The 12,653-nt window shown below is 40.2% G+C and overlaps 1 protein-coding gene across 13 annotated transcripts in view; it reads left to right on the top strand.

The window, feature by feature from the left end:
* CREM (cAMP responsive element modulator) overlaps positions 1-12,653 on the top strand; it is a 57,596-nt gene that overhangs the window by 1,207 nt on the left and 43,736 nt on the right. For 11 of the 13 annotated variants that reach the window (XM_007471342.1, XM_007471349.1, XM_007471354.1 and 8 more), the window contains exon 2: positions 8,042-8,165. The exons of 1 other annotated variant lie outside the window; for it this stretch is intronic. In XM_007471342.1, the coding sequence (XP_007471404.1) occupies positions 8,042-8,165 (124 nt within the window). Of the gene's footprint in view, positions 1-8,041; positions 8,166-12,653 lie in introns of those variants that run through there. One more of the 13 variants, XM_007471345.1, reaches the window with a different exon arrangement.

A 12,653-nucleotide genomic window follows, 5' to 3' on the forward strand; every position in this document is an offset into this window, starting at 1 on the left:
TCCTGCTGAGTTAGTGTTTGAAAATACCCAGTACAGTGCCTGACCGATGTTGAGCACTTAAGTGTTAATTGAATCTTCGGCCCTGAGTCCTGGCCTGGGTTGGTTTTTAGTGGGTTTAGGCGGTGGTACTGGAGAACAGTTGGATATAGATCAGCAGAATGAACTTAGTTGAAAATGACAGAGTGTGTAAATTGGTAGTGCTGACCTTACTCTTCTGTAGATGATTTTTACCTTCAAATAAATTGATTTAGTATCAAACTTTTACTGAATGACATGTACTGGGCACTGTACGAGGCACTCCAGGAGAATAAAATGGGATAAGATTAGAGTCTCTACATCCTAGTGGGAAAGACAAAGCATATCTGAATGAAGATTGTGACAGCAGTTGCAGCATACTCAAAAGCACAGCATTGTTTAAGATGTATCTAAACGGGACTACTGCTCAGGGCACTGGCTGTGGAAGGACCCCTGAGGTCACAGTCACAAGACCTCTTGTTCACCCTCTATCATGCAGTCTGTTGTGTCCTCTGTAGAAAGTCACTTAATCTCTCTGAACCTTATTTTTATCATTTTAGTAACACCTAACAGTTGCATAGTCTTCCAGAATAGTTAATTAATTGGCTTATTTAATGATTATGGTAGATTCTGTACTAGGCACTGGGAATACATTGAAATCTAAGATGTGGTCTCTGTTGCACACACTGTGCTAGTACTTTGTGGACAGATGTGGTATATGCTAGACAAGTGCTGAAATGGAGGGGATTGCACAAGATGCTTTGGGAACTCAGAACAGCGTAATTGTGCCCAAGGCTATTAGAATAGGCTTTGAAAGATGGTGTCCTTGAGCCAGGCTTTGAAGAACGAGTAGAAATGTGCCTGTTGGACAGAGAAGGAGTGAAGGGCATCCCAGGAACAGGGAATCTAAAAGATTAGAATTGGGGAATAAGATGTGTATTTGACCAAAAAATGGCTCATAAGGAGGCTGGAATGCAGAGTGTGGGAAGGAATGGGGTGACTGGAGATGAGGCTGTAAAGATAAAATGAGGTCACATTGTGAAAGAAATTGAATGGCAGTTTGGTTTGGTAATTGAGAATGTGAACTTTGGAAAAAGACCTTAGTTCGAAACCTGGCTTTGCCACTCAATACCTTTGTGGTAAAATCAGATTCTTAACCTCTTTATGTCTCCTTTTTCTCACCTCTAAAAGAAGAACTAGCTATATTGCCCTTATAAAGTTGTTAAGAATGAAAACTAGTAGGCATTTACCACATGGTAAGCACTTGACAAACGGTAGTTGTAGTTAGGATTATTGTGAGAAGTTTGGGTTTTATCCTGTAGTCAATAGGAAGCTCCTGAAGAGTTTTAAGCAGAAATATGTTTCAGAAGGATAACTGTTGGCAGGACAGTGGTGGCAGAGAATAGGACTGAATTGTTCTTTAGAAGGTAGAATCATCCCACCTGGTGATGACACTATAGGGAATGAAAGGGAGAGGGTTTCAGGATGACACTCAGGTTTCCACTGGAGCAGATGGATTGAAGGTGGGGCCCCATTTCCTGAGGTATGAAACTCAGAGAAGGAACATGTTTATGGAGGAAGAAAAGGAGTTAGTTTTGGACCCATTGAGTTTGAGGTACCTGCAGGACATCTATTTGGAGATGTTAAGTAGGCACTTGGATATGATTCTGGAATTCAAGAGAGACCTCTGGGCCAGAGATCTAGATTTGAGAGTCATAAGCTGGTGCTTGAATCTAGAGAAATGGATGATATTACACAGGGAGAGATTTGAGAGTGAGGCCAGAAGGCTAACCAGAGTCCTAAAGAATGCAGTGTTGAAGGTTAACACTGAGTAGGAGAAGGAATTGGCAAAGGAGCTTGTGGAGAAATTGTCAGAGAATCGGATGAGAGCAGAAAATCAGTATCGTGACCTCAAGATAGAGTCCCAAGAAGGGAGATGTCAGCAGTTTTGAGTGCTGCTGAGGGATCAAACAAGATAGGACTTAAAATGAACATTGGATTCAGTGACTGAGGTAGACTACCCTTACTAGAGAAGTCTTCGTGAGGCAGAAGCCAGTTAGGCGTTGTCTGGGAGTAGGTGGGAGGTGAAGAAATGGAGATAGTGTCGGCAGTTCTTTAAAGTAGCTTAGCAGTGAGAGGAAGAAAAGAGGTTTGAGAGAGCAGCTAGAGAATGACTTCTGGTTCAGTGGTTGTGTGTGTGTGTGTGTGTGTGTGTGTGTGTGTGTGTGTGGTTGGGGAGACTTGAAAAAGCTAAAATCTTGGCAGGAGGAAGCCATTGGGGAGGGCAGAGGGTAATTGTTAGTGTAATGCCTCCATAGCCTAATGAAGAGAGATCCCAAGGACAGACAGGAATTTAAGTCTGGGGAGTTGGAAGCAAGGGAAAATGCAGTTGTAGATGTAAGTGGATTTGTTGATTTGGTGGCAGGAAGTTGAGGGGGTTCTCATCTGAAACAGGAGGCAAGGTCTCATGTGGAATGTGATAGTAGGTGAGCTCAGGGATTTGAGAAGAGGGAGACTTGAAACAGTAGCAGAGAATGGGAGAGTAAGCTTCCAAGGAAGCAGTAAGGTTGCTGCTTATTTGAGGTTGAAAACTGGATTCAGTAGCCTTAATAATATTCTCTTTTTAAATTTTGTTCAGCATCGTTCATTGGTGCAGACATAGAGGAGACAGAATAGGTTTTATCTGAGATTGGTATTTACTAAGCAGATAAAACAGAAGGAAGAGGGACAAGGGAATTTAGGGTATTGGGAAACAGCAGTTAAAATGAGAAACTATGGATTCTAAGCTGAGTAGGACGGGATGTGAAAAAAGGAGGAGGCTGATTGAAAGGGAGAAAGTAGTGGTCTAGACGTCAGTGTGATAGAAATACAGGCGTGATGGGAGTAATTGAGGGTGGGTGTGAGCTGGGAGGATAGGATATTGGTAGAGTGGGATGTCAGAATTAATTATTTCAGAGGTGGAGCAGTTTTGGACACTGACAAGGTCCAGTGTACGGCCAGCCCCTCAGGTAGAAGGCTGTAGGGGAGGGAAGAAAGTCATTAAACCGAGACATCAGGGTGAGGGATGGGCCCTTTGTTTTGAGGGTGGAACATAACACAGAATGGTGGAGAGGAAAGCTCTTTTAAGTCAGGTGCCACAGTCTTCAGTGTCAATCCTTGAAAGTAGAAGCTGATGATTATCATATGGATGAGTAGTATCGGATGGTACACCCAATTACCTTGAGGCTCCGTGAACAAGAGTTTTTATGAAGGAGCAGAGGAAGCACAGCTGGGAAATAGTGGGGATCAGTGAGGATGCCAAGTCAACATCGGGATCTTGATTCAGTGTGGGAAGACAAACAGCTCCCTCTTGAGGCGGGGTGTGGGGGGGCTTTGGGAGTTCCAGACAGCACATCGCAAAGGCTTCGGAGAACAGGAGCGAGCAACTGTGTTATGGGGGGAAAGGAAGCACTGGTTATGAGAGTGAAAATGAAATGTGGGAGGAGCTCGTACCTTTGACAGTGGCTGGGGAAACCAGAATGTGAGATGTTAATGGATATGATTCTGGCATAGGTGAAGGGGCACTGCAGTTTAGTCATGGCTTACAGGGGACCTTACTGTGATGTGTGAGTGGACGGTAGCAGTTGTGAGGAGCAACAATGCAGCTGCTTAGTCCAGTGCTGGGACAGGAGGTTAGTGGATGATGCCAAGTGTGGCAGGGAGGATGAACGGTGGGGGCGGGGAGGGTGGTGCTGCTAACCTTCCATTTCTGCCTTTCCATGAGGCTCAGGGCCTCATGGCATCCTCATCTGGCTGGTATTTAGCTATATGGATTTTTTGGTAGTTGGTGTGGTACTGACTCACATACAGACACATGATTCTAACTTTGGAGCTTGAATGGATAGTGATGCTCTTGACTGAAAGAAGGAATATAAGAGAAGGGATAGGTGTCTGTGAAAACTCCAGGTTAAGTTGCTCACTAGCGGGGGGAAGCACAAACACAGATTTGGGAGTCAAATGCATATAGGATTGAGGAAGCCATAGTATGTAGACTGGAAAAAGTAAAAGGGCAAAGGATTGAACTCTGGGGAATACCCAGGAAAAAAAGGGAACAGTGAACGTGAGTGCATGCAATAGTGTGTATAAAACACTTTCATGTGTAAAACAGTTTGAAATGTTTAATAACTTATGAAGTCTTTCATTATATCTCAAAAAACAACTCCTGAATAGCTTAGGTTTACCTTTTTAAGCATTAGTGCTTTTTTTGGTGGGAGTCTTCCTAGGTTCTATTATGTATACTCCTCTTTCCTTAAATTATACAAAGTATAATTATTTTCTTTCTTAATGACTCAGGATAGTTATTGTAAATATCAGTTATTGAATTTTAACTCATAAATTCTTCAATTTCCTGAATATAAAGAACTAGGAGACTTTACGCTGTATGGGCCCAAATTGCTACACACTTGGAACTCCTTTTTTAAAAAATAATTTTAAAAAATTTTATTAAAGTATAGTTGATGTACAATATTATATAAGTTACAGGTGTACTAATACAGTGATTCACAATCTTTAAAGGCTCTACTCCATTTTTACTTATTATAAAATATTGGTTATATTTCTTGTGTTGTACAGTATATCATTGTAGCTTATTTTAAACCTAATAGTTTGTACCTCTTAATCCCCTACCCCTATCCTGTCCCTCCTCCTTCCCTCTCCCCACTGGTAACCACTAGTTTGTTCAATATATCTGTGAGTCTGTTTCTTTTTTGTTATATTCAGTAGTTTGTTGTATTTTTTAGATTCCACATATAAGTGATATTATGGAGTATTTGTCCTTCTCTGTCTGACTGATTTCACTTAACATAATACCCTCCAAGTCCATCCACGTTATTGCAAATGGCAAAATTCCATTTTTTATAGCTGAGTAGCATTCCCCTGTGTATACAGACCACATCTTGTTTATCCACTCATCTGTTGATGGACACTTAGGTTGCTTCCATATCTTGGCAGTTGTAAACAGTGCTGCTGTGAACATTGGGGTACATGTGTCTTTTCGAATTAGTGCAGGGGGTTGGATATACACCCAGTAGAGGGATTGCTGGGTCGTGTGGCAGCTCTCTTTTGAGTGTTCTGAGGACCCTCCACGCTGTTTTCATGATGGCTGCACCAACTTACATTCCCACCCACAGCCACACTTGGAATTCTTGACCTGTTTATTATATTCTGTATATTTTCTCCTCCCCTTACCCTATTTCCAGCTGTCACTTCTTATATCCAGTATGTTTAGAAACCAGATAAATGAGAATTGTATTTAAAATTAAATTGAATGGGTTTAGAGTACCAACTAGGTACTCCTCATTTTAGAAGTTTCAGTTTACGAACTTTGGGCCATTTGTTTTGCCTGTTAATAGGTAACTCTTGGTTATTGTCTCGTTCTTGACTGAATTCTAAGATATCAAACAGTTGAAACGTTGTACAGTGTAGATGCTGAAGGACCTAGAGTAAAGGAGCATCTTAGTGACGTGGACATTTCTTCTCTCCAGAGTATTAAAAGCAGTTCTTAGTCTGGATCTCCCCAGCCTTTCTGGCCATACTTTCACCTGTCTGCTCTGCCTCTTCCCCGCTAGATGTAGATAAGCTCCCCCGAGGGCTCCCCCACGCCTCACCACATTCCCTACTACAGTCGGCTACTCTATTTTCCAGACATGCTCCGTATTTTCCTTCCTCTCATGGTCCTCCTGTCCTTTTCTACCTGGTGAAATGCTTCTCATCCTTCAGTATACAACTCACATGGCCCCATTCTCAGGCCCACTTCAACATTCCTTCCTATGTTTTCCAAAGCATTTCATACATAACATCCTTCACACAGTTTAAGAAGTGTTGTTCATTACTGGTCTAACTGATAGAATTTACCAATAAGCTAAGTTTTTCTCAAATTTTAATATATATCAGAAGCTCTTGGATATAAAAAATTAGACCCCTCAGAAAGTTTGAATCAGTAGATTTGGGGTTGAGTCTGGGAATCTGCCTTTTTTTTGTCTTTACAAGTGTATTTGTTAATTCTGATACAGGTTGTGCGAGGACTATACTTTGAGAAACCAGGGCCCAACTGGTGAATGATTTCCTTCAGGGCAAGGATTGTGACTTAACTTTTGTATTCTCAGGGCTTGTCATGTATTGTAGATGGTGCTAAAGGAATGTTCCTGAAGTGGGGAAGGCCTTTCAGCGTGTAATGTTTGAGTGGAGACTCAAGTTCTTGGCAGAGCCTAAAGAGAGCTTTTTTTTTTTTTTTTTTTTTGCGGTACGCGGGCCTCTCACTGTTGTGGCCTCTCCTGTTGCGGAGCACAGGCTCCGGACGCGCAGGCTCAGCGGCCATGGCTCACGGGCCTAGCCGCTCCACGGCATGTGGGATCTTCCCAGACCGGGGCGCGAACCCGTGTCCCCTGCATCGGCAGGCCACCAGGGAAGCCCCTAAAGAGAGCTTTTAATAATGGTGTAAGAAATAGCATAAGACAACATGTCTCAAGTTCTTCCCAAAACACTTCTGCTAGGACTTGCTTTGTGGGAAGAGGGTCTAGGGGAGTCAGATACTTTTGGAAAATGCTGCCTATTGGATCTGCACCGTCCACCCTTCTCAAGTCACACTGAAATATTCAAGCTTCTGAGAAAGTTCTGCAGCAAAGAAACCCTTTTAATCCTGGATGTTTCAAACTCTAACTAAGCGTTTCCCCCTTACTCTCTTTTCTCAGATAATACCTTTTCATATCTTGCAGAATTAAATGTTCTAGGTATTCTCTTTGGGAACTGCTCACAGCAAAAGTAGAACCGCAGGAATTGGCAGTTTTTGCAGGAGGATGGCCTCTACTTATCTAGAATTGGAGAGTCCATGTTGGGAAATAATAATAAAAGAGATAAAGGAATTGGGGAATGTTGAGGGAAAGACATTTTTTCATAGTAGACTCTAGATTTTTATTTTTATAATTGCTCTAAATTGTCATGTTCAGTTGTAAGTATTAAAATGTCTGAATAGGGAGAAGTAATTCTAGGTGTAGTATAGACTACAGCAGACAGCTTTGAGAACAGAAGACTTGGATTCAGGTAATGTTTGTTGAAATGCAAAAGAAGGTATTAAGTAGATGAAGGATCTGTAGGATCTGGTTACTAATCAGATCTGGGGAAAAAGATCTGGACATGTCAATTCAAAGTTCTAATTTACCTGCATACTTTCTGGATATATATTTAGACTACTAAGGTGAAAAAACACTATATTATTGACAACTGAAAAGATATACAATAGCAGGGAGTAGTTCCTATAAGTTTTTAGAATTTGATTTTGCCTATTTTGTTTGCATTTTATATTTTCTAGTAGTAGGGTAACATTATAATATGGTTTACCATCTATCTAGAAAGAGTCTATTTAGAAATCATTAACTTAAATTGAAATTATAGGCAAAAAGATTATTGCATAAGTTTTTCCTGGAAAAATTAGATTCTCCTCTTTAAGTAAAGGGAGAGCTGCAGGACAAGTGGTCAACTTTGAGTGATTCAATTTGACAGACTTTTTTTATCAGAAACTACTTAGTGCTGACAAAGCAGATACATCTTTATATTGTAACACATTTAATTTAGACAATGTGGAAGTTCTTTCATATTACATCATAATGTAAAGCAGGTTTATTAGGCCATGAGAGTCATAGAATATTTAAACTTAATGTAAAATATAAAACCTAACTTTATCACTAATTTATGCAAGAGGCTTAAAATAATTATCAAGGAGGCTTTATTATAAGATTAAAATTTTTTTTAAATAAACTAATTCCATGGAACATTTTGTAGTGCTCCCTTGGTAATGTTCATACCCAGTGAGCAGAGAAGGTGCCTTTAAGTTTGGAGAGTTAGGACTCTGCCACTGAGTCTATTTCTTGAAAATATAAAGTAGTACAATTGGATGATAGAAATGAATATCAATCAGAAAGCCAAGTGAAAACAGATATTTCAGATATTCAGATAGGGCCTTAATACTTCTTCCTTTTTATTGTCTTTCCAGACAAATGACCATGGAAACAATTGACTCTCAGCAGGATGGAAGTATACCAGATTCTGTGGCAGAGAGCGAATCTGCTCACATGCAGATGCAGACTGGTCAAAATTCAATCCCCACTTTAGCTCAGGTAAACTTAATGTAGGCAACAGGCAGGCACCAATGAAAATTAGCCTGTATGGGAATGAGAATTGTGTGCAGATTCTGTTTTCTTGCAGTTGGTCTTAAGTTTCCCCTATTCCCCGGTTATCAGCCATTCTTACTGATTTGACTTTGAAGAGAAGATACGTGTTTGAATTACTTTTGCATTGTAACAGACACTATGTAAAGGAAAAACAAAAACCCCTCCATAGTATGTATGTAATCCTAGTATCCATAGTATGTAATCCTCAATTTATTATTCGAGAAGTTCAGTAATTCCACATTGAATTCAATTCAGTAGTTTTATATTCTTAGCTATAAAGATGGCAGAAATCTTGCCATTTGTCCAGTGTATATTTGGTTTAATCTTTACTTTCTTTTTAGTTAGGTCTTAAACTTTGAATTAGTTTCATTTAGAGACCACCGATATGAGTTAGTGTTTGTTTTTCAGTTCTTAACTTTATTTTGATATCTATAAAAATATGTAGTAAAAACAATCACATTTATTTAGTTGATCAAATACTTACTGAATCCTTCCTGTATCTAGGCACTATTCTAGATGTGTGGGGTATGTATTTCCTGGCCTTGACATCTCACGGTTTAGTGGGGTAGAGGTGTTTGAGGGGTAATTCTCTCTGTGTAAGAAGTATTGTGGGGAGGGAGGGAGACACAGGAGGGAAGAGATATGGGGATATATGTATACATAAAGCTGATTCACTTTGTTGTACAGCAGAAACTTACACAACATTGTAAAGCAATTATACTCCAATAAAGATGTTAAAAAAAAAAAGTACTGTGAGATGTTACATAGGAATGATTGAGGCGTGCAGCGGGGGAGCAACCCGTTGACCAGGAGTGCTTTGTAGAGGATTTTACTTTTGAGCTGGACACAAAGCGTGAGTAGAGCTTGACGGGTGGAGGAGAGGGAAGCGTATTCTAGGCCAGGGAAGAATGTACAAAGGCAGAGGATGGGGGTGGGAGCTGCAGCGTTGAGGCCAAGTGCAGCCGCGTGTCTGGCCTGGGAAGTTGAGCTGGTCAGAGTAAGCAGAGGGTGGTAAACATTTGGGAGCGTGGACCATCCCGTGTTCTAAATGTTCCTGAGACATTTTCCAGTGTTCACTGTGTTTAAGACACCGGGGACTGTGTGCGGGTTGGATGGGGACATCAGCGAGCTGGGAGCGGGTCCGGGGGCTGCGGGGGTGGACACCATTTGAGTGACATCATGGTGATGTGGGGTGCGAGCAGTGGAGAGACTCCTGCACTATCTTGAAGGGAGAATAGAAACGACCGGATGGCTGCCTGGAGAGCCCTCGGGAGTGCCAGGCACCTCTTGGGTTGTCTCCGGCCAGACTGACTCCTGTGAGGCCTCTATTTTCCCAAGACACCCACGCACCCAGCCTGCTTTTCTTTCCTCTTTCAAGTTCCGGACACCCACTTGCTCCCTGGGGTTTTCTCCTCACAAGTGCTTTGTGGAGCTACATCTCCATGGCAACACCCTTCTTTGTTACCCCGGAAAACAGGCATTCAGACCTTTGCTATTTTTTAAGAAAGCAGCCTTTTTCTTATTAAAAAAATGCATGTTCATTGTACAGAATTGACAAAATGTGTATTATTAGAAGAAAATTAAAGCTAACTATAGTCTTAACATCCAGAAATTTAATTGTTGTTAGCATTTTGGTGTTTATCCTTTAGTCTTTTTGTCTGTGAAAATAGAAGAGAATGCACATATATCTTTTGGTGAATTGGGGGTGTTCTAGAGTTTTTATAACTATGATTCTTGGTCTATAATTCTGCCCTTTTGCTGAAGTGGTAGCTGAAAGCAAATCTTCCTTCTGCCGCCACTTCTCTCCCTTTAGGTACTGGTTTCGTGTCCTCCACACATGCAGTTTCATCCGGCCTTCTGGGCCTGCACGGTCAAAACAACAGATCTCCATTGTCTAACAGTGATAGTTGGCAGTTCTGAGGACCTTCAGCCTGGGTGACACCCAGCCCTGTGAGCCTCAGTCAGAAGTTGCTAAAGAGGTCAAGTAATATGAAGTCCAAAAAATAACCTTGGATTTATGAGGTTTTGGAATTGAATAGGTCCAGTGAACAGAAACCTAGCTTTAGTAGGTTAGAGAATAAATAAGAGGGAGAGGAAATTGGAAGTATAGTTTCTTCAAGAAGTTTTTCTGTGAAATAATAGATAAAGATGGGTCTGTGAAACAAAGGAGTGAGAACTGGGGTGTGAGAAAGCTGGGAGTGTTAAATAAAATAGAAGGGGGGGATAGAGACTTGTGAGAAGGCTGAATCACAGAACTAGGAAAAGGCTGTGGTTTGCATTTACAATGTTTATTACTTCCTTAAAAATCTCAAATATATCAAATGTTGATAGTCATTAAATCTGGATAGCGAGTATATAGACCTGCTATGTTATTCTGTTTTCTCTATATTTAAAATAGTTGATCAAAAAATAAATTATGGTTTTTCTCTTTCACATACTAGGAATGTTAAGAGATTAAGAAGAAATCTGTATGCTGAGTCATTGATTCTTTTGGTTAACTAAGAGTTATCCTCCATGTATATGAGGCCATAAATCCTCTATGGATCATGATATTTTGCAGAATTAGGACACAGTTCTTAGCAGTCAAAATTTTCTAAATGTAATTATTAATTTAGATTCTTGTGATGTCTGAAGCTGTTTATGAGTATTCATTATTATTATGCAATATTATATAATAGAAGGATTAGGAAATCACACTGAAATTTTATTAAGCCTATAATGTATGCTAAAAGTGACTGACTCTTCTGAATAATTCCCAATGTCATTGTATGTACTTGCCACTTACTTCATTTAAACTAGAGGATTGTGAATTCCCAGATGTTTTAGACTTAAGTTCAGGTTTGTATAAAGAGGAATTTATAACAGTTACTTTCCTTTTTACATGGTCTAATTATCATTAAGTAGTGTCGAAACAAAGGGTATAACCAGAAGGTTCAGGGTGTAACCAGAAGGTTCAGTGGGTTTGATCCTTTGCCTCTGGTCATTTGATAGTGGTAGTTTTGAGTATCCTGGCCTTTCCAGAGCTTCTGTTAATCAAGTTAACACTGAAAATTGTCCCAGTTACGAAGATCTGAAAACTTGAGCTTGCTCTTGGCTCTCACACCTCTGCTCTGCTGACTGATTGAGGGAGGCTGGAGTTCTCAGTTTTCAGTTTTTCTGTTTTATAACTTCCCAGATATCAGTGGAGCCTTTCCCTTCTAACTGTATCCAATAGTGAATAGAAGTCACATGGTGACAGTATCAAAGGGCTAGAGGCTGGAGTGGCAGATCATCGAGGTTGAGTACTGTGACTTGGATTTCTTCTTGCCTGAATTAGTTTTTAAAGTAGATTTTTTTGTTTGTTTGTTTAATTGAAGCTGGAATCTTGTCTGGTAAGTGTATGTGTTGATACATATATAAGACTAGATTCTACCCCCCTCCCCACCCTTCCCCCCTGGAAAAACTCTTGTTGGTAAATGGAAGAGTCTATTTTATATAATGAAGCCAGGAGGAAACCCTTTCCTAAAGCTAAAATGGTGAAAAGCAAAATTACTGTATGTACAGGTAGTTTTTAAAATAATACTTACAGCCTTTGGAAATAATATAATCCTTAAATGGGTAATGGGAAGTTATCATTTCTTTTGTGATGAAAGATTTCAAACATATACAAGAGTAGAATAATTCTCCCGCATATATATGTAGAAACTTAAAACTTATTAAGATTTGGTAGCACTTGCTTCATTTATCTTCTTTTTTTTCTTTTTGTTGAAGAATTTTAAGCAGCTCTGCAGATCTCAGACATCACGTCATGTCATTCCTACTTTCTTCTGGGTATGCAGCTCTTAAGAGGTTATGGACATTTTCCTATATAACCAAATGTCATGATCATACCTAATAAAATCGAGCATAATTCCTTGGTATAATATGCACTCCATGCTCACATTTCCCCATTCATCTCACATATGTGTAATCTACTCTGAAGGCAACAGTGGTAGCACCTTGAACTTTTCTTGTTCCACGTCTCGGGAATTGATAATGCTGCCATGAAACTAGGGTGAGTGCGGTAACCCAGATGGAGCCTCAGGAGAGGATGTGCTATCTGGAGCTTCATGCCTTATAGCTGCTGATGCAGCCTGTGGCCTGAGTATGACACCTCGAGTTGGAAAGATAAATAACCCTATTTTGTAAATGGCCAATTCTCAAAGTTTCAGCATAGATAGGAAAGGAAAGGTGAAAGGAGCAGAATCACAGGGGTCATAGAGCTGGAAGGAAACTCGAGATATCAGGGTCAGCGTAGTGCTTCGAGAGAGTTAGTTTTAATATAAAATTTAACCTTTCCGAGAACCTCTGTATTTTTGGAAACAAGGAGACTCTGGAGCAGAGGAAGCCACTAGGGAATGTTGTTCAGAGATTATACTCTGCTAACCTTTCTTTTTTTTTTTTTTTTTTTTTTTT

The sequence above is a fragment of the Lipotes vexillifer genome, unplaced genomic scaffold (genome assembly GCF_000442215.2).
Source record: "Lipotes vexillifer unplaced genomic scaffold, Lipotes_vexillifer_v1.1 scaffold1049, whole genome shotgun sequence".
NCBI lineage: Eukaryota > Metazoa > Chordata > Mammalia > Artiodactyla > Lipotidae > Lipotes > Lipotes vexillifer.